The 21,059-nt window shown below is 42.5% G+C and overlaps 2 protein-coding genes across 3 annotated transcripts; one reads left to right on the top strand and one right to left on the bottom strand.

The window, feature by feature from the left end:
• Window positions 1–973: 973 nt before the first annotated feature.
• Window positions 974–5,998, bottom strand: LOC102291487 (mucin-5AC). 2 transcript variants are annotated; one of them, XM_005915223.3, is made up of 8 exons: window positions 5,259–5,998; window positions 4,213–4,316; window positions 3,658–4,123; window positions 3,476–3,568; window positions 3,358–3,394; window positions 3,041–3,112; window positions 1,680–2,960; window positions 974–1,595 (listed from the first exon to the last, which is right to left on the bottom strand). In XM_005915223.3, the coding sequence occupies exons 1-8, from the start codon at window positions 5,355–5,357 to the stop codon at window positions 1,342–1,344; spliced, it is 2,406 nt and encodes an 801-aa protein (XP_005915285.1). In that variant the 5' UTR covers window positions 5,358–5,998; the 3' UTR covers window positions 974–1,341. The 2 variants fall into 2 exon arrangements, with proteins under 2 accessions (XP_005915285.1, XP_005915284.1); XM_005915222.3 differs by having other exon boundaries at window positions 974–1,598; window positions 5,259–5,996.
• Window positions 5,999–9,408: 3,410 nt separating this feature from the next.
• LOC102291175 (transcriptional repressor CTCF) lies at window positions 9,409–16,484 on the top strand. Its single transcript, XM_005915221.3, has 13 exons — window positions 9,409–9,588; window positions 11,550–11,795; window positions 11,893–12,075; window positions 12,175–12,550; window positions 12,640–12,810; window positions 13,008–13,141; window positions 13,221–13,341; window positions 13,427–13,576; window positions 13,768–13,928; window positions 14,018–14,200; window positions 14,297–14,438; window positions 14,654–14,800; window positions 14,938–16,484. The coding sequence occupies exons 2-13, from the start codon at window positions 11,571–11,573 to the stop codon at window positions 15,192–15,194; spliced, it is 2,250 nt and encodes a 749-aa protein (XP_005915283.1). The 5' UTR covers window positions 9,409–9,588; window positions 11,550–11,570; the 3' UTR covers window positions 15,195–16,484.
• Window positions 16,485–21,059: the final 4,575 nt, after the last annotated feature.

The raw sequence follows: 21,059 nt of genomic DNA, 5'->3' as shown, positions 1-21,059 counted from the left end.
ATACTGGACAGAGGATGTTGAATATTGATCTGCCAAGCAGGACAAGGGGAAGACCACAGGCCCAGCAAATATCCCCCCTTGTTGCTTGAGGGGGGTAATATAGACAGAACCCCTTGGGTTACCAGGGATCTGGATCTGATGCAAAAAGAAATCCACAATCACAAGCTCTGCACAGTCAAGTCAAATGAGAAACGCCTCTAAATTACAACAAATGCCTTTCATTTCTACTTTGTATTAACTCTTGTATTAACCCTCCATATTGAACTTGCATATCACGTGCACCTAAAGTAAGACTCTTTGTGTTTAAACTGTTTCCTTTCACCCTCCAGGCCTTTCATCACGCAGTTTCTGCATACCGGCACTCATATGTTTAAAAAAAACAAACGTCCTCAGCCATTGTATACATGTGCAAAATCGGTAGCACGAAACCGAGAGATGAAATTTGTTATGTAAGTTAGCTGACATGCAAAAGGTGACACCTTTCCTGATAATACACAACTCGCACAGATGTTCAGTGGTTAAATGTAGTCCGATGAAAAAAAGGAAACTCTTGGAAATGTCTGCCTCATAGAAATGAAAAGGAAAAATACTATTTCATCTGTATGACTGAGTTTTCAGATGTATGACAACTCTGTATACCAGAGTTGTTTATTGAAAGATGATAAGTAGAAGACCAGTTTCACTAAGACCCAGCTATGAAATGTGTTTAATTAGGCTTTTATACATTACTATTTATCTTTAATAACAACTCTTTTACAAATAAATTTGCTAAAGTTAAAGGCATTTGACTTTAATAAAAATAACAACATTATCAAACTTTCATTCTCTGCAGATGAAAGTTGCTCTTTTATGATCAAATTAAAATCTGTCAGTGTGTGTGGCCATAATCGAGGCTGAGGATTATTGTAGATTATTGGGAAAAACCTCCACAAAAAGCTGAGATGAAGTTGCTCAAAGTAAGGATTTCACACAGTCACTTCAATACTCCATTTAATAGTCATAACTATGTCTCTTATCCATCTATTGTAAACATTGTGTATTTTTTTTTACCACAATAATTGTCTTATGGTACATAATCACACGTGCAATGCAAAACCTCGAACATAAGTTAAAAAAGGACAAAGACACTGCTGGATTTGTTGATTACGTCACACCGAGGGGATCTCAGTTCTTTGGTCCAGTGGCCCACCCTTTGTGGTGTGCTGCTGTGATGTGGTGGTCCCTGTAGGAAGTGCCATGGATCATCATTCCCCTCCCTCTGCTTCACCCTTTACTGTGGCCTCTCCTGCCCCCTCCTCTGTCACAGTAGTTGGTCCCATGTTTAGCATTTTCTTTTTTTCCTTACTTATCACTCACTGGTTTAGTTTCCTCTTGCTTTTGACCCACTATCACTGCTTCCTCTGTGCAGCGCTCACCATCCTCCACTGCTGCAGGTTCAGCCGGTGTGTCTGCTTCAGCTTTCACACTTTCTCCCCGCTCTTCTTTCGTTGTTGGTTCACTCTGGGCCATGGTTGGTTTCTCACTCTGGCTCCGACTGTCAACCACTTCCTTCTTCTCGTCTGCCTCAAGTACTTTGCTCGTTTGTTCCCCATCTGCTGCTAAAAGAAAAACAATATCATAAAACACACCATTCACCATGCACCTACATACAGAGATCACAAGCAGAACTTAAAACTCACCAGTGCCTTTTTCTGCAGGCCCTACACCGGATCTCTCATCAGATAGCTGGATTACGTTATCTTGGCCTGGACTATCGTTAGCGGGTGGTGCAGCAGAACTTATGTTATCGGTAGTGGGCGGGCTAGAGATAGTTGGTGTGAGCTTAGTGTCAACATTGTTGGGAAAAGGTGGCTCTGACCCAGTCGTGAGTGGGGAGCTAATTGCACCGGAGGTTGACGAACTAGCGGTGGAGGTGGTTTCTGCTCGGTTCAGACTGGTAGCAGTGGAAGTGGTGTCTGTAGGGTTTGTTTCACTAGAAGAGGTTGAGGGAACAGACGTAGTGGCTGGGTGAATGGCGGTAGATGAAGAAGCGGAGTTAATGGAGTCAGTGGATAATTGGGGTTGAGGTTGAGCTGTAGGAGTGGTAGAAGGTGCTGAGGTGGTAGGAGGAAGGGCAGCAGAGACCATGGTGGAGGAAGCGGTAAAGGTGGGGTCATGTGAAATTGTTACTGTAATTACATCACTTGAGTCAGAGGGAGGTGATGTAGTCATAGTGACTAATGTTGAAGAGCTACTGGATGTGACTGAAGCTGGTTCATGACTGGCTTCGCTGATGGTGGTGGTAGACAAGCCCGGCGGCACATCTGAGTCGCTGGTGCAGGGCGCAGAAGCTTTGGTGGTGACAGAAATAGCTGCATCACCACCAGCAGCAGGAGCAACATCAAGTGAGAGAACGCCATTTGGCTCTGGCAAAGTCGATTTGGCTGACAGATTTGTTGATGCCGTGGAAACAGGGCTTTCGTGACTGGGAGCAGAAACAGTTTCCGAGGTGGTAATGGAAGGCCCGGCAACTGTTGCTGCTGAAGTGGAAGTGACAGCGAGGCTTGGAGTAACAGACTCTGAGGAGGTGGGGGTAACGGATGCGTTGGCAGGGGGCTCTGTGGGTGCGGTCGTAGTTTCGGGGACGGAGGTTGCTGCGGGAGAGTCAGTGCATACATCTGCGTGTGAGGGAGTTACAGTACTCGAAAGGGGAGCTTCAAAGTCGGTCGAGTCGGGGACCGCGTTTGAGATTGTCGGTGCAGCGGGAGCGGTGGTGGCCGGAGGTGACGGCGCCGCGGCTGGGCTGAGTTTAGTGGGCGTGTGTGTCTCTGCTTCCTGTATTTGGGCCAGCTCGTTCTCAGGTGTGTTGCGGCCAGACGTTGTGGGGGGTGGCCCTGGTTTGATAACCGGCTTTGGAAGCAGAGCGGGTTTCCCGGCTCCTTCGTGCGCTGACACACTTGCCCGAATCTGATGCCTTGTGTCTAAAAAGCAAGCAAAATAAACGTGAAAATGGTTCACTTACTGTACTCTGTACACATGAGAGCGTAAACCAGCGTTTTACCTGATGATGCAGACATCGTTCGAGGTTTTGAGAAAGTGGGAGGTGGCTCGGGTTTACTGTCAATGATGGTACCTGAAGGGCAAAAATCATTTTACCACAGGAATTAATGGCCCTATAATAGACTGAAAGAACCACATCTTGCTTGGCTTATCAGCGCAGCCCCTCAGATACTAAATCTTTTCATTGGAGAACTGATCCATGTCGAGAAGCCTATCCTTTTGACACAAATCACTAGACTTCAAAGATTAATTTAGCCTCATTAATACTACGCTGGAGCTGAGAAGACTATTAAACGTATCACAGATAAAGGCACATACCTTCAGACTCGGCCTTTTTCATCTCTCCTTCTTGATCCTACATAAAAAAGGAGCATTTAGTACTTTTTAAGGCCTCTGAGATATCCATAACAACATTCAGACATGCAGATGTGCAAACCTGTGTCTCTCCTGGCAGGGGTTTGGAAACTCCAATACGCTGAAGCATGAGATGGAGCTTCTGTTCAAAGCTATTCTGGCCTTCAAATTGTTTCTAAAAGCAGCAGCAGCAAACCAATTTTCAGTTCTTATCCACTAATGAAAAAGACTAAAAAAACAGGCATTAACTCTAGCAACACCCACCTTTGCTGTGTTTCTGGCATTGGTCGACCCCGCTGCTGCTGAGCCAGATAGCAAAATGAGAGACTGGGACTTCCCCTCTCTGAGAGCTCGGCGGGGAGGCACTGCTTCGCCCCTCAGCGGCGGAGCGCCAGAAACAGGTGTCTCCCGAACAGCTGGCTCACCAGAAACAGCAGTGGGAGCCTCTTTTGCTTTCTCCTTTTCATTTTCCTTGTCGTGCTCCTTTACTCGGTCTTTGTCTTTGTCTTTCTCGGATCTGGCAACCTCCCTGAGAGGGCGAATGAGATCAGCGATGGAGGCCTTTTTGGGACGCCCCTCATGGCTCGTCTCTGATTTCAAACCTCGCCTCTTTTTGAGCGTAAAGAAATCACCCAGCTTCCTCCGGAGGGTTTTCGTCGGGGCCGGACAAGGGACAGAGCTGGCAGGAGCCACTTCGTGCACTGTGATAGATTCCTCATCCTGCAGCTTCCTGTACAAAGAGTCGTATGTCTCAGTTTAAGGTCTATTCACTTGTACGGGTGAACATGAAGGGGCTAATTTGTGTGCCGTGATACTCACAGTGTATCAGCAGGCAGTACTCTCTTAGTAAAGAACTCTTCAACTCCTTCATCCACACGCCCCATGAGCTCAAGGACTTCATTTTCACTCTCGATTATTGTCTCCTAATTACCCCCCAGACACACACACACAGAAATCAGATATTTTGCACCACGTATCACACAAACTAACAAGGAACAACTCGCATCTTACAGCATGTAACTTTACATTACATAACCATCACTTCTGAAAACCCACACACTCCTGGCACTCCTCATGCCTCTATAGGTGTATTTTGGTTTGATTCTCTCATCCATTTATGTTACGATCCGGGCCTCCCTGGACTCAGTTGCTCAGTAACGTACAATGGGTGCTGGGGGGTGGAGTGGGAGGGGGTCGTCATTGGATTTTTTAAACGCTGAATGGAAGCAACATAACTCATTTTTGCCAATATAGGTAACGTGATATCAAAATTGGGAGCCGCATCGTCCTGATCACATTAACATCTGTGCCCACAAGTAGCAATGAAAGTCGGGGGAGGCTCGAGTCCAGAAGGCAAATTTAGCCGAAGTCACCGTTACATGATATCCTGTCAGGGGAATTGCTTGAATTTTGTCTCCCAGGCCATTTGTCTCCAAGGGAGTGACTGAATGTCTGCAGCCTAATAGCTCTGTGACAGCGTGATCAGCTCAGTGGAAAACGGATGAGCTCACACACATATTTTACACGATCACATGAAGAAACTGAATGGCTTCTTTTTTTCCTTTTTTTTTTAAGAGAAAGCAAGAAAACGAGCGCCCACTCTCACAGAGGCAGATTTCATTGGCTTCCTGAAGCAGCCGGTGACCGGTACAATGGCACTGCCTAATTCAAGCCGGGGACCAGGCATCTTTTACAGCACTCCCCCTCCATCCTTCCCTTCCCCCTGCCTCTCCCCTCTGTACCCTATTCCATCTCTCCTCTCTCCCTCCCTTCCATTTTCCCTCCTCTCTCTCTCAAACACACACACACACCTTTCTCTCACTCTCCATTTTTACAGAAACCTCCCTGATTCTCCTGCACAGTACCTGCGGTCTGCTGGGACGATAGTTCAGTTTCTGTCGGTGAGGTCTCGGTCTGCTCTGGGTGTAGTGCCTGAGCACCGGTCCGCCCAATGGCAGCTCCATTGGGGAGACACACGGCACGCTGTTGCCGTGGAGCTCTGTTGCCGTGGCTCTGTTGCCGAGGCACCGTTGCTAAGAGCACGAGCAGCAGCGGCAGTATGTAATGCCTCTGCTGAGGTGGGAGGGGCCGGGGTGGCGAGACTGACAGATCTGACAACAGAACCAAGCCTTTCTCTGTCCCCCTCCCCTCTGTGAGAGGAATACCACGGGAAAAAAAAAAGATGGTGATAAAATAAGGAGGCAGGGATAAAGTGACCACACTAACATTTGCTTCATCCCTGCAGCCTCACCCATGAACGGCACATGCATGGATGCACCGATTTACTCCAGTGTGAAAAGGCTGAGTGCACAAAATGTTTTACTGTGGTTACGTAATAAATTAATAATTAATTTTATATGCGGAAAAGAAGCTATAAATGACAGACTGACCCACTCTGAAAAACTTCACATTGCATGCATTTAGTGTAACGCCTGTGTTTTACTCTACCTCTCCTGCATGTGGTGACAAGATTAAGTTATCTTAAAAGCCCGGTGTTTATGCACTGTGCATATTTATCTCTCTAGCGTATAAAGTGTACTGTCATTATTATATCATACTTATATATATATATAGTTATATCGGGTGTGTGGTATACACACAGACCCTAAAATTGCACAAATTCTAATTATTATTTTCTCCTTTCGTCTAAAACATCTAAAACACGTTTTAAACAGCTTTTTTGTAGTTCTTAGCTTTCTTTCCCTTTTTTTTAATCCTCTCTCCTTCACAAATGTTTGCTTTTGATCTGAATAGAGTTGTGCACGCCCCCACAACAGTTCCTCACACACACACGGTCTCTTTTTCACGTATTTCACTGTTTATATCGCCGTGCTCTTCTCTTACTGTTATGTCACTGTTCTCTCCTATGTTTCAAAAATTAAAACTCGTTCCTGAACCATTAAATAAGGCACACGCCCTTAGCAGCAGTTTCCATACATCTTAATTATGCTGCATATCCTCCAAAGGACGCATGCTGCAGGTTTCATGGGAATTTGGTTTCCTGGTTGGAATATTTGATAATCAAAACCAGGGCTGATATTTACATGGAGCTCATGTTTCCTTTCCAAAATAACAACCCACAAACAACTTGTTTTTGCATTTATGAAGAAAGGTCAGGTTTTCCACATGAAGTAACGTGAGAACACACCTACAGCAGGTCACTGTAACCTAGAAGTAACTTGGTTATTTAGATCTTATTATTATGCTGACAGAAATCAAATAAAACCTGCAGTGCTCAGATTACAATTTCATCTAATCAGCAGGTTGTCTGGAGAAACTTCACCAGTCCAGAAATGCTCAGGACAAACAAGGGGATCAAGTGTTCACGTGTAACTGACTTTCACAAATAATGTCGGAGGTATTTGTACTTGCATTTCAAGAAATGTTAAGCTTTTAATGCATTACAGTTCAAAGGCAATTACTGTACTGCACAGCTTTTGTCTGCCAGCTGAACACAACCACGTCTGATCTTCAAAACGTGGAATATTTCCCAAACTGTGACAGATTATAAAGAAATGTGAGTCTTAATTATTAGACAAGTAGCTGACAGATGACGACACGCAATCATTTGCATCATTATTCACTATGCACATTTCAGCTCAATGTTTTTAAGGTTCGAATACAAATAAAAATTATGAAAGGAAACCCAGTACCTAGTAATCAAGGCAGTTAAGACTTTTATAGGCCCCAGCAGAGGCAGAGGCAGACATTTGATACACCCGGGGCTTAAGGTAGTATGCATGTGGGATTGGGGGGGGTGGGGGGGTATCAAGACACAAGGACTAAACCCCAATTCAACCAGACCCCGAACTGATCCGGCAGAATTAAAACAGGTCTACAACAGTTCACAATCAGGACTACTTAGGATTTAACCAAGACAGAACCAGAATCAAAACTAGATGATAGTAGCACTAAAAATCATCATAGACCTGCACTACACTTATTTTTTAATTCCACCAAAACACTATTTAGATTGAGAAAAGTTTATATAATTATTTACCCTTGTTGTGCAAACAAGCCTGCAGAACTTAATAAATATAGAATTTGAAAAATAACAAACCTAAAAAGAAACACTAGGTACGAGATACATGAGGACCTATGATACGGTGATACTTTTGGTAAATGACCATTTGACTAACATGTGTGTCTCACCTCCTCTTGTTCATCTCTGTTCTGTCCTCATTCTCCATCTCCCTCTCTTGCCCTCTCTGTTCCTCTCTCTCTCTCTTTGTGCTGACAATCAAGCCAAACACCAACATCATCAAATATACAGTTGAAACCAGATATTTATGTACTCTTCAGATAAAAACACTTTTTTAATTGTAACATCAAATCAGACTAAATGTTTATTTTTTTAGGTTGATAAATATAAAGAGTAAAGAGAGAAACTATCTGTATTTCTTAATTGTAAATGGCACCAAATTGTATTCAAAATTAAGCCACACTTATGGAGCTCCACAGTTCTTTTCCTGGTGTTTTGGTGGATCTCTTGATTTTCCCATTTCAAAGAAACAGGTTCTGTGTTTTGCCTTATATGCATCCACAGCTGTGCCACCAATTTACTGGACTCTACTAACCTATCAGAAGCTTCTTCAGCTCAGAATGGAATCCTCTGGAGTTTTCTTATTAATTAACAATAAACTTAGTGTACATGTACTCCTAAATTTGATGAAAGTGATTAAAATAGAAGCTCTGTCTCTCTTTATTCTGACATTTAACTAATTCAAAAGATATTTCAATATTTATTTATCCAAAACAAAACAAGTTTACTCTAAATTGATGTTGTACAGTAAAAAAATGTTCTTGTGTTTTCCATAAAGTGTACATAAATATCTGGTTTAAACTGTGAATATACTGCTGTGTATTGAACAACATACTTTCTTTTAAAACAGTACTGCCTGAGAGCCCCAGAATCACAGGAATCCAGTACTGATATCAGCTTTGTCCCTAGCACACAAGAGATTTCTCCAAATTCTCTGAATCTTGTGACGATAATATGTACTGTAGATGATAACATATTCACAATCTTTTTACATTTTACATCGAGGAACAATATTCAGAGATATTTTCAATATTTTTCAATAATCAGGAATTGTTCCACAGTTTGTGGACACAGTTTATTCTAGACTGGTGAACATCTACCCATCTTTACTTCTAAGAAAGTCTGTTTCTCTAAGATGCTGTTTTTATACCCAATCATGGGTCTAATTAACCTAATTGCAAAATGTTCCTCCAGCGGTTTCTCAGCTTAAACATTTACTTTGTATCTGTGTTCTAGTGTGGATAAAATATGAGTTTATGGGATTTGCAAATCACTGAATTCTGTTTTTGTTTACATTTTGCACACTATCTCAGTTGTATGGTAGTTTTTTGTGTTCTAGCTACTTTTATTTTATCTCATGTTTAATTTTTGTTCTTAATTTTGTGTTTAGTTCCAGGTCCCAGTTCCAAGTCTTAGTAAACAAAGGCTAAAATAAAAGATTTCCCGTTTAATTTTAGCTGCTTTTTTATTTTATTTCATATGACTTAAATATTTTATTGTTTCTAGTTTGGTGTTAGTTAACTAAAAAACCTTTGAACCAAATAATTACTGGTGGGCTATAATTGAAAAGTCCTAAAAGCTAGGGTCCAGGAGCTCACTTTCCCATGGCAACAGTCTAAATAGGTTTTCTTTTCATCTTACATACACTATGCAGCTAATTATCACTCACGATTTCATTTGTGTGCATGTTGTAAACCCCAATTTGACACTTTCATGCCGCCCTCCAGTGGCTAACTGGATGAACTGCTTTAATACAGCAAACATTATTCCTAATCTTGACTCGATGCTGTTGAATGTTTAAAGGTCACTCCCGATGAAAAAAAAAACTGATAGCAGATCAGAAAACTAATCAATAACCTCTCCCTTTTAATAACCGTCTCCGTGGTTGCCACGCCCACGCCTGAATTCAAATCTGGCGCCCATCACCCACAGCAACATCCCGATCCCTCCTCTTTACTCCCCGGGCACCTAGTTGCGCAGGCGCAGTGGCTCTTATGGGCCGCCATTTTGTATGTTAGGCCCACTCTTCCAAAGCGGGAGAAAATTATTAGCCCGGCGCGGAGCACTTACGGCCGTCCGCTGCAGGACTGAAAGGAGCTACTGTAGGCGCTGAGCTTCCAAGTGAACATAACGAGGAAAGGAAGAAACCAGGAGTAAGTAGGGCTTTTACTTAGCCTCCAAACGCGGAAACGTTTTTGTAGGAGCCGTCGCCGGCCTCTAGGTGTCACGGTCGGGCTTACCGGCCAGGCGGCTGGCGGGGGGTGTTTGTCTCCCTCTATCGTTATCTAAAATGCACTAAATCCGTCTATAAAATGTAACTCCCTGTTTCAGTTGAGCATTTTGTTGGTTTTTGACCGATATTTCGATGTATGTGCACAGGGATGGCTGTATTTATCGGTGTTCCTGTTTTAAGTTTGTTCAGGCCTGACGTCCATCTTATCGTGCCCTTTGTTTCCTGTTTTCAGACGTACTCGCGCCTCCCGAGTTAACCAACTAACACGAGACAGTATTTAAGTAGTTTTATTTCGCTTATTAAACTATACATCATCTGTTGGACGATGTCCTGTGAATTGATAAAAACAGAACGGAGGAGAACGGATTTTTAGATTTAAAAAAATCACACACAAGCGAACAAATGCTTCCTGAAGCATCGGACTAAATGTGATTTCTGTTACTGGCTCACAGTCATAATCTATCAGCGTTCAGCCAAACCAGATAACCACTGGAAGGCAGGAATGAAGACTCTTTTAAACATTTGCATCGCAGTTATTAAAAACGGTTACGGTTTCTGCATCGTCCACCAGAGTTTCACTCTGGCTCGGGTGCTAGTTTACATGACCCGGACTCCTCGAACTCTGGCTTGTGCGGGGTGTCATTGCGTAATGGCTGTACGTGCTTAGTGTAAAGAGTCTAAATATGATCGTTTTTAGTACTCTGGTGAGTCTTAACATCTGTGGTCTCTACTGGGCCCAAGTCCAGGAGATGAGACTTTTATTGGTCCCTTGTATACTTTTACTGACTCACAAAAAGCAAAGCTAAATCCCGGGAGCTTAATCTGTAAAACTATAGCATAATTTATTAAGCGATTTGTTTTACATTATAAATAAAACTGTTAAATAAATCTAGTGTATTGTTTAAATCTTGCACATTTAAACCTGTGGCGAACTTAAAGTTAATCTGAATAGAGACAACTTCCATTGTAGCCTCTTAATTGTGCTTTGTAAAACAACCCATCTGATCAGTTGAAGAGGAGAACTTTTCTTCACGTTTAAACTATCTGAACAGGTACTTTATGTGGAACCCTTTAACTAAAAACAAGGTTTCTTGTCATCACACACAACTGCAGCTAGCTGGCCCTCTCCACATATGGTGACCAGTAAATGAAAAATGTTAAAATACTTTGTGCAAAATGCATTGAGTGCTGTTTGGTATGTATGTTCAGATGAGTAAGCACAAAATAAATGAAAGCAGAGAACATGTTGGGTTGAGGCATTAAATCAACTCTAGTTACTAGTTGGTGACCCTGGTGAAAATGGGGCATCGCTCATCCCTAGCAGAGGTGGGCTTTGTTTGTTTTATTTTGTGTTTTGTTTTAAAAAGTTTAAAAAAAAAACAGCATGCTGCTCATCTGACATCAACTCCAAGTAGAAGACAAGGGAAGCGGAGTTTGGTGTATAAGCCCCAAAAAACCCAAAACAAACTGTGGACAGTTTTACACACTAAACTGTTTTTTTCTAAAGTTGCCAGTTTAAATGGGTGTAATTGATATCCTGGAAATGGAAAAGTTTTGTATTCTGCTGGCAGCACTTTTTGTCATACTGCACATTCAGGAAAAGGAAAACCAAACACTGGGAATGTTTTCAGTGCACAGGCAAATATTGATACAAGGATTTTTTTTTTTTAATTATTTGTTCAGTTAATCTAGGTGCTTTCATCATCTGGTCTAAACATGTCTGGATTTACTGAAAGCCATCCCGTTGTTTCAGTTTAGCCAGAGGGCAAAGGAAGGGGGGGATCAAATAAAAAAATAAATAAAGCACTTTTTGGTTACAAACAATTCTCCATCACACCAGTCTTTCCTTTTGCTAAAGATATTCACGTTCTTTCTGTTTAGCGCATTTGTTGGCTCATTGCCATGGAGGCCGAGGTTGTTTCCATGGAGTCCGCTCAGGTGACGGATGGAAAGGTCCTGCCAGAGGGTGGAGAGGCCTTGACGCAGGGTGAAGTCGCTGGTAACATGGAGATGATGGTGATGGATGCTCTAGACCCAACTCTTCTACAAATGAAGACAGAGGTGTTGGAGGGAGGCGGCACAATGACAGTTTCAGGTGGAGATGAGGGCCAGATCATCACGCTTCAGGTTTGTAAAGAGCACGGTTTAAACTTTTTAGCCAGATTATATATGTCGGGTCTTTTATTTTTGCCATCAAACGATAAAGTCCAGTCTCTCTTCACAGGTGGTGAACATGGAGGAGCAAGCAGGTGCAGCATTAGGTCTGGGCCAGCTTCAGCTCGTGCAGGTACCTGTCACAACTACAACTGTAGACGGGCTCCAGGCTACTTATGTTGAGACGTCAGCGGCTAACAAGGATGCAGAGCCAGTTATTTGTCACACTCTTCCTTTACCTGAGGGCTTCCAGGTGAGAAATGACTTGAGGCTACCAGGTGCTTTTGATTGTCTTTGATTTTCAGTGAAGTCTTTGTTCCAGTAGGATTCATTTGTCATATTCCTACACTAGGTAGTTAAAGTGGGCGCAAATGGTGAAGTGGAGACTGTAGAGCAGGAGGAGCTCCAGGCAGCCCACGAGGAGCTCCAAGGGACAAGGGTGGAGGAGGAAGAGGAGGAGGAAGAGCCAGCAGAGGTGGAGACCTCTGTGCCCCCGCAAGACGACCCAGAGTGGACAAAGGACCCTGACTACCAGCCCATTACTGCTGTCCGTAAAGCAAAGAAGGGAAAGAAGAGTCGCCTGCGCTATGCAGAAGGCGATCGTGACATGGATGTTTCTGTGTACGACTTTGAGGAAGAGCAGCAGGAGGGACTGCTGTCAGAGGTTAATGCTGAGAAGGTTGTGGGCAACATGAAGCCCCCGAAGCCCACAAAGATCAAGAAAAAAGGTTAGACTTTGATCAAGTTACACGAAAACTTTCAAGAGATTTTTTTTCTTCTTCTTTCCCAGTGCTAAATTGAACATCTCTGTGTCCAGGTGTTAAGAAGACTTTCCAGTGTGAGCTGTGCAGCTACACCTGCCCACGGCGCTCTAACCTGGACCGACACATGAAGAGCCACACAGATGAGAGGCCGCATAAATGTCACTTGTGCGGGAGAGCGTTCAGAACAGTCACACTGCTGAGAAACCACCTCAACACACACACAGGTATTTGGAGAAAATACAGAAACGGAAACAATTTGCTGGATGGACTTGGTGAGCGAGGAAGTAAACTTTCAGAGTGTTTACTTATTATTACTGCAAAAGTTAGTGGGCATTTATCTCCTTTTCATCCAGTGTTGTATTTCAGATGTCAGCTACACCAGCAGTTAATATACAGTTCTGATTTTCTTCTTCGTTTAAAGGCACTCGGCCACATAAATGCACAGATTGCGACATGGCGTTTGTGACCAGCGGTGAGTTAGTGCGTCATCGTCGCTACAAGCACACACACGAGAAGCCTTTTAAGTGCTCCATGTGCGACTATTCCAGTGTCGAGGTGAGTTATATTAGTTATTTAATTGGGCATCAACCTGGTCTCTATACCATGGAATAAAGGCTAATGTGTCTTTTCCCAGGTGAGCAAGTTGAAAAGGCACATCCGCTCTCACACAGGGGAGCGACCCTTCCAGTGCAGTCTTTGCAGCTATGCCAGCAGAGACACTTATAAGCTGAAGAGACACATGAGGACACACTCAGGTAAAATCCTCTTAGATTTTCAGTCAAAGTGTGTTTTAGCTCCAGTTTTTTAGGAGAGTAGCTGACTCGTCTTCTTCTGTTGCAGGTGAGAAGCCATACGAGTGCTACATCTGCCATGCTCGTTTCACACAAAGCGGCACCATGAAGATGCACATCCTGCAGAAACACACAGAGAATGTGGCAAAATTTCACTGCCCACACTGTGATACCGTCATTGCACGTAAAAGTGATCTTGGTGAGTGATTTGAGACTATTTCTACTTCAAACTGTATGCAGAAGGACAGTTAAAGGAACGTAAACATGTTGCTCTCAGTTAGTGGATTGCCCTGTGTTGTGAAACAGAATATTTCAGGGAGTCTTTATCTCTATAACAAGGCAATATGACATTTATCTGACTGGATTTTTATGCCTTTGTCTCCATCTTAGGTGTTCACCTGAGAAAACAGCATTCATTTATTGAGACGGGGAAGAAATGTCGTTACTGCGATGCTGTGTTTCATGAGCGCTATGCTCTCATTCAGCACCAGAAGACTCACAAGAATGAGAAGCGTTTCAGATGTGACCAGTGTGACTACTGCTGCAGACAGGTCCGTGTTGGGCTGGAATACGTTATGCTCCTGCTGTTTATTTTACTGCTAAACAAACGTTAAATGTCTTTTGTTCTGTTACCCAACAGGAACGCCACATGATAATGCACAAGCGCACGCACACAGGGGAGAAGCCATTCGCCTGCAGCCAGTGTGACAAAACTTTCCGTCAGAAGCAGCTCCTGGACATGCACTTCAAGCGTTACCACGATCCTAACTTCATCCCCACTGCCTTCGTCTGCAACAAATGTAGCAAGACATTCACTCGCAGGGTAGGACTGACCCTTGAGATCATAGTGCACACATGAGAGGGTTGTTTGTGTGCGTATGTCACAGAGGTGTGACGGTTCTGTGTTTTTGCTCCACAGAACACGATGCTACGTCATGCTGACAGCTGTACAGGTGACGCTTCTTTAGAAGAAAACGGAACTCCACCACCCAAAAAGGGACGACGTGGCAGGAAGAGGAAGATGCAGTCCAGGAGGGATGATGATGATGACGACGACACAGGTCTCGTACACAAGTGCTTGAAAAGCTGATATACAAATAATCAAAAGTGTCTTAAGTAAATATTTAGGAGCCTGTCAAAGAGGTTTGGGTGCTACATTAAATTGTTGCAGATCTTGATTTTTTTTTAAGGCTGTGCAAGAAAATGTGATTAAGTCTAACAAGTTATTGTTTCCCCCCTTTTTAAAAAAAAAAAATATATATATATATATATATAGAGGGCGAGCTTGATGAGGTAGAGGAGGAAGAGGATTTACTGACTGAGATGGAGGTGGAGCAGGCCTCGCCTGTTGTCCCTATCCCAGCCCCAGTGGAGCCACCAGTCAAGAGGAAGCGTGGGCGCCCCCCAAAGAGCAAACCAGACAGTAAGTGTTTAATTGGTGACCGTTTTTGATGTCATTTAACTCGCAGTGTGTAGTGTTGGATTTTTCACATATAACAAACTATATGTACCAATTTGAAAAGGTGTGTCTTTAGTCTGACCTGAAATTGTCCTAAACAGCGGCTGCTATCATCCGTGTGGAGGACGAGGCCACCGGAGAGGTCGACGACATCATTGTGAAGAAGGAGGTCGGAGCCGACCAAGACGATGATGGCAATGAGGCTGCACAGGAGGTGGTGGTGGGTGGAGGGAAGTCGACCATCCAGATGGAGGAGCTGACCCAGGGAGAGGGTGCTACGCAGGTGGGGCAGCTGTCTGAAGCCCCTCCGAACGGGGACCTGACTCCTGAGATGATCCTCAGCATGATGGACCGGTGATGGGTGTGAGGGTCAACCCTGTTTTTAAAAAGGAAAAACAAAACCCATCCCTTTTATTAAGTCTGCGGTTTAATTCTTGGCATTTAGGATAACAAAAGTCCTCCACAGACAAAAACATCACTGTTGTAATTTAAGATTTGCTTTTTAAATCATGTATTGATACGTGACTCGGATGAGTGAAAAGAGTTGTTTTTTTTTTGTTTGTTTTTTTTTTCTCATGTTTGTTTGTTTGTTTTTTGGTTTTTTAAGTAATGATTTACCAACCAACAACTCATGGCAGTTAATTTTGGAGTGGCTGTAGTTCACGGGAGTATCTTACCCTTTTTGTTTGCTTGTTTTTGGGGGGGTTTCCCCTCTTGTCAAAAATCACAATTCGGTTCATTTCAAGATGATGAGATAGCCTCATCTCATCCAATTGTATTCTGGATACATTTCCGACCTCAAAATCTGCAAAGGCATCCTAATCGTTCTTTAAGTTTAGTTTTTGTTTTGTACATAGTGCACATGGTGTTAAAATCCAGATCATATTTATCAGTGAAGCGTTGGTAAATAGGAAAGTGCTGTCTAGTAAAACTGCAGAGGAAAATTGTCTTCTGGGGTTTCACTTAAGAGCAGCGTGATGCCAAAAACATGTAAATTAATCCCAGAGCTGAAAGTCTTTTGAAAAAATTGATTGCGGAAATAAATTTTAAATAAAGGGGACTTTTGATACTGCTGCTAGTCACAGCCACTTCAAGATATTTTTTTTGAAAAGAGAGTATTTTGAATTGTATTTCTCTTTTTCTGTGGTTAGTAAATCCCTTTTTAAGCATATTCTAGTTTTTAAAGCTTAATAGACTGCTTCTCTCATGCTCCTTGCTACTGTTACACCTGTAGATGATGTGTATGTACTAAACATTGATGAGTTGATGAAAAGATGGTTGTTTTCGCTCTCTCGTGTAGCCATTCCACTTTGAGTTGTTGTTTCCCTTTTGTACCATTGGCGATGCAAAGCTACGTAGCAGCTTGAATGACCTTTTAATAACTGTGTGGCAGATGAGAACAAATCTACAACTGCACAACCAATAAATGAGACTAGTAGACACGAGACTTTAGGTTTCTGCAGCTGCAATAACTGTTTTTAAAAGTCTGGTTTGGCTGAGTAATTAACATGTTAGTGGCGCACTCATGGCAAAACGTTTGCTTGAATAATTGTTTATTAAAATTGGCTAAGAAATAGAGCGATAAAACAGAAATGTCGGTTTATTTTGCTTGCAAATATATTTTATTAAATGGAAACATTGATATTAATTTTTTTTTTAAATCTTTATTTGTATGTCCTAAAGAATATTTGGGAAACGGGCTCTGGTGGGCTGGTAGTGGATGTCATTAACATAAACTGTATATAAAAGGTGGTCGTAAATGAAAGGTAAAACCAGTCCAGATGTGTTAAACCCCCATTCTTTCTCTTGGCCAGCAGAGGGTGCAAAACTGATTACACTTGTTTGAGCTCAGTAAACAGTTTCCTGCTGAGTTTATCATCTCAGTTGCTAGTTTTGAGTCGTAATCAACACAATATGATGATCGTTTTGTAAACTGGTCCCAGTTCAAGTCAAAAAGGATAAACGACCTTGAGATTGGTTAGATATACCACTTCGCTTATGTTTGGACTTAATGACGCAAATTCAAAACCTTCCGATTACAAGCTAAGATCGCCCCTGGGGATATCATATTCGGGGTTGCCATATTCGGGCTTCACTTTCCCTTCCAATCAGGCAAAGTGATCTCATTTGTTTATCACTCTCTATTGGCATATTCACGTGAAGTGGATTACACTGGAAACATCTGACCAGTCACAAACATACTGGCAGCAGAGTGATATTTTTTTGTATTATTATATTTATTTTATTTAATTTTTTTAAATATGTTTTTAAAAGAAGAAAGGAAACTCCAGTATTAGGAAAAATTTGAAGTTGCTCACATAATCCAGGCTAAAGGAAACAGTCAGCTGTGTGTGTGTTTGCATTTTAAGTCCTTTGGTCAGTAAAACTGAAGTTAACCCTTTTTGAAGCTAGGAAGGAAAGGAAAAAAAAACAAAAACATCATGCAAGTTAACAAGGCTCATCTGTATCACTAGAAGAACGTGATGGGTTATAGTTTTTTATTTCTTTGACTGCCAGTCCTGGTGCAGTTTAATGACCTGAGAGTAATGTAATATATAAATAAGAACTTAAATGCTGTTTACCTGTAAATTTGTCACATGGTTGACAGAGGTCTGAGGCATTTCCCAGGAATGATGGTACTTTCCAGAGAAGTGAAGTCAGCAGCATAAGTTACCATGGCGATGTACTGCAGTAAGAAGTCTTTGTCTTGGTAATAATTAAAACCCACAGCTAAACTCAAAGTTACCTGGGCATGCCCAAATCTTGCTGCTTAGTTCACCAGTGGAAATGCTCAACATCAGACCTCAAAAGGGATCTCCCTGACTGCTGGACGACATCACTGCACTGTGGCTGCATCCATCTTTTACAAAGTCTAAAGGTGTCCAAACACAAACACAGCTGTGCCTAAAGATACGACTCACTGCTGCACCTTTCTCTCTGTTCCTTTACTCGCTTTCTTCCTCAGCCGGATACAGGTAATGTAGTCAAAACCTGGCAAAGCTCAGCGTGCTCTCACAGACTAAGGCAGGAACTCAGAACAGCCACATCAAAGCATCTAAAAGCACAGAGACAAGATAGATCCATTACATTAAATATTGGGCCTCTGTATGACACAAGCGCCTCTCCCTTAAAGCCAGCTTCTTCTAACTGGCTGTCCCACACAAACACAAGGTTGGAACAGCAGGTGGGTGGAGCTATTATATCCCTGAGATTGCGTATTTGACATACAGAGCTAAGAAATGATGGTTTCAAATAGAGCATTTAGATTATTTGTGCACACATGACCTATTTATTAGAAATTTTGCCCATGTTTAATATGAACATTCACCACTCTAACAGCACATATAGCTGGCTTTTGTGTATAAATGTGAGAGATGATACAATTGATAACATTTCACATTATAAATGAGTCATAATTTGGACATTATTCTAGCATAACTGATTTACTAAAATACTCTTTTTACAAATAAACTGCTGAAGATTTGTGACCCAGAGTGTATCTCTTAAATTTGAAGCTGTGGATTTTAATTACTATAAAGTCATTAAGATTTTACGTCCATGCTCACACACTCACTCATGGTTTTCTTACACTAATTGGGATCTTTGTGGGATCAGTCTGATCAGCCTCCAATAATAAAATTCTCAACTCCGTTTAATCTTTGGCTTCAGCGAACGTGCAGCAGCAGCAGGATCCAAAATTAATGACCACTTCCATTGCATGTGACTTGTCCCGTGAATTTTTATCATGTGAGAAAGGCACGCTGGGGCCGATTATAAATGCTTTTCACTGCCACTGCTGCCATTTTAATTTACCACATGCCTGATTGAACTAAAATAATCTCATTTTTGTATGTGCACCAACAAAAGGAGTAAACATCTGCAGAGTATTTTAATGCATTACTTTAAAAAGTAGATTTTTTTGTCCTGTTAGTTAGCAGACTCAGCAGCCTCACTTAATGCTTTTGGGTGATACTATCCATGGAGTACTGACATTCACACGTGGCACCCATCTTATTCAAACTGGATGTTTAGTGTCTGCTTTTCTTTTTTACTATCGAAGCGTTAGCTCACTAAGGCCTTCAGAAAGGGCTGTGGATGTCTGAGTCTCCATCCATCTATTTTCTTCCCCTTATTTGGGGCCAGGTTGCGGGAGCAGCAGCCTAAGCAAAGAAGCCAGGACCTTTTGTCTCCCCAGCCACTCCTCCAGCTTATCCGGTGAATACTAAGGCATTCCCAGGCCAGCAGAGAGGCATAATCTATGCCCAGGGTTCCATGTCCCAACAGTTAGCCTCGATAGCTGGGCAATGGACCATCAGGGCCTCTGCCCTTGACAACCACCCGACATACATTGCACCTGCAGGAGATGGCCCGACATGAGTCCAGGCCCATGTTTCCTGTTCGAACCCCATGGAATAAGGCCCAGCCACCCTCCCTCTCCAGGCCTGGCTCCAGGGTGAGGCCATGAGAATCCTGTTCAAGGGAGGGTAAACTAAACCTTGATTTCTTCCCCTTGGTTTGGGTCTTGTGAATTGCTCTTCATCTGTTCCATCAACAAGGACAAATTTGCCTTGGGATGCCCTACCAGGGGACAAAAGCCACACACAAACTCCTCCATCATGGTAAGGTAGCCATTCATGGAGGGGTGTTTATGAGTCTGAGAAATAAAACTGTTTGAAATACATCTCCCTGCTGTGGAGAAGACAGTTTAAACTGGTTCAGGACTGGCCACCCTAGCAATTTTCAAACAGGTGGGTACATATGGAGGTATATAAATACAAGGCCATCAGCCAAAATGCGTACGTCAAACAATAAAGTTGTTCCTTAGTCTAAAAGCGAGACGGAAGTTTTAACCGCTCCTCTCTGAACATTTTAGAAGAAGGTGAAGTTGTGCCAGAAACCTCAGCCCCCACACTTCACCAAGGGATCTGCAAGCAGTTGTTGGCGTCAAAGTCTGGCACAGATTGGGCTTCCATGGGAGTCGTGCCATGAAACAAATCTCCAAAAAGAACTTTAGAGCTAAACTAGTTTGTTAAATCTGTAGGCAAACGCTTGATGCCTGATCCAGACCAAAGACAGTTTTCCAGGATAAAAACCTCAGCCATGAAGCGTGGGGATGCTAAAGCTATACACCTCATCAAAAGAGTGGTTGATGACAATTTAAGCCAATCTGTTTTAAAGTTAAGGTGGTCACCTCAGTCACCTCACAGCAAGAAGATCCTAGGTTCAAATCCAGTGGCCTGCTGGAGTCTTGCTGTGCAAAACAGCGCAAAAACATGCACGTTAGGTTGAATAGTGATTCTAAACTGGCTGCAGGCCCTGCAATCGACCGGGATCTGTCCAGAGGGTGGATGGATCAGCTTACATGTCTGAAATAGTGTAGTGTCACACTTTTCACTCACTCTCATATGAAAAGCGTATCACAAACTATAAATGTCACACCAAATGAGAGACACTTTGTTTTTAACTCTAGCTAATACCTGAGTTAATACACAGCAGCAATCAGCCAATCAGCAGATGAACTGTCTTGTTAAATTATCAACGAAGAACACTAACTTGCTGATTAACTTACATTTGACTGTTTTCATGTCAGAAATTAAAAACCAAGCAACATTCTTATCTGCCTAATCATACTCATCCTGTTAGTTATAGTGCTGGCATACTCTGGCCTTCAGGTGCAAGTGTCACTGGCCATACACTGCACCTGAGTCTCTTTCTGGCTGTTGTCTGAGGTTTAAAAAGGTGGTTTGCTGCCTATCTTTGACTTTCTTTTATAAGTTATAGACACCCTTTCCCTTAAATCTCTCACTAGGGGTTCTTCATTTCCATCCTTGCTTACAAAAAAAGGTTGAAAAACATAATCACAGGGCCTCTTTGTGTCTCAACAGCCAGAAGGCGGAAGCTGAGGGGGTTTTGGCTACTAAAATAATATAAAAGCCTTTATTATTTATTCCAAACTGCCTGTGACTTCCTGGACCTGGATTTTTAAAATTTCGTTTTTTAATGCCTGTTTTTGGTTGTAATTTTTCCATTTAGCGTTTTCCTGTTTTTCTTCCCCTCTTTGAGCACCAGTGGTTTGTTATGGAAGCTTGTTTCTGCCACAGAAAAAAACAACCAACCAAACATTTGTTGGCATCCAAAAGTCACTTTTTTGTGTTTCTGAGAATTAACTTCTCAGAACTTTGAGTTATTAAGTTGAAAATTTGGGATAATAATTGCAAATTTT

This window comes from Haplochromis burtoni, unplaced genomic scaffold, assembly GCF_018398535.1.
Source record: "Haplochromis burtoni strain Fernald_Lab_line unplaced genomic scaffold, NCSU_Asbu1 Contig_11, whole genome shotgun sequence".
Taxonomy (NCBI): Eukaryota; Metazoa; Chordata; class Actinopteri; order Cichliformes; family Cichlidae; genus Haplochromis; species Haplochromis burtoni.
The sequence above is the reverse complement of the archived record's forward strand: the minus strand, read 5'-3'. Positions and strand labels throughout refer to the sequence as shown.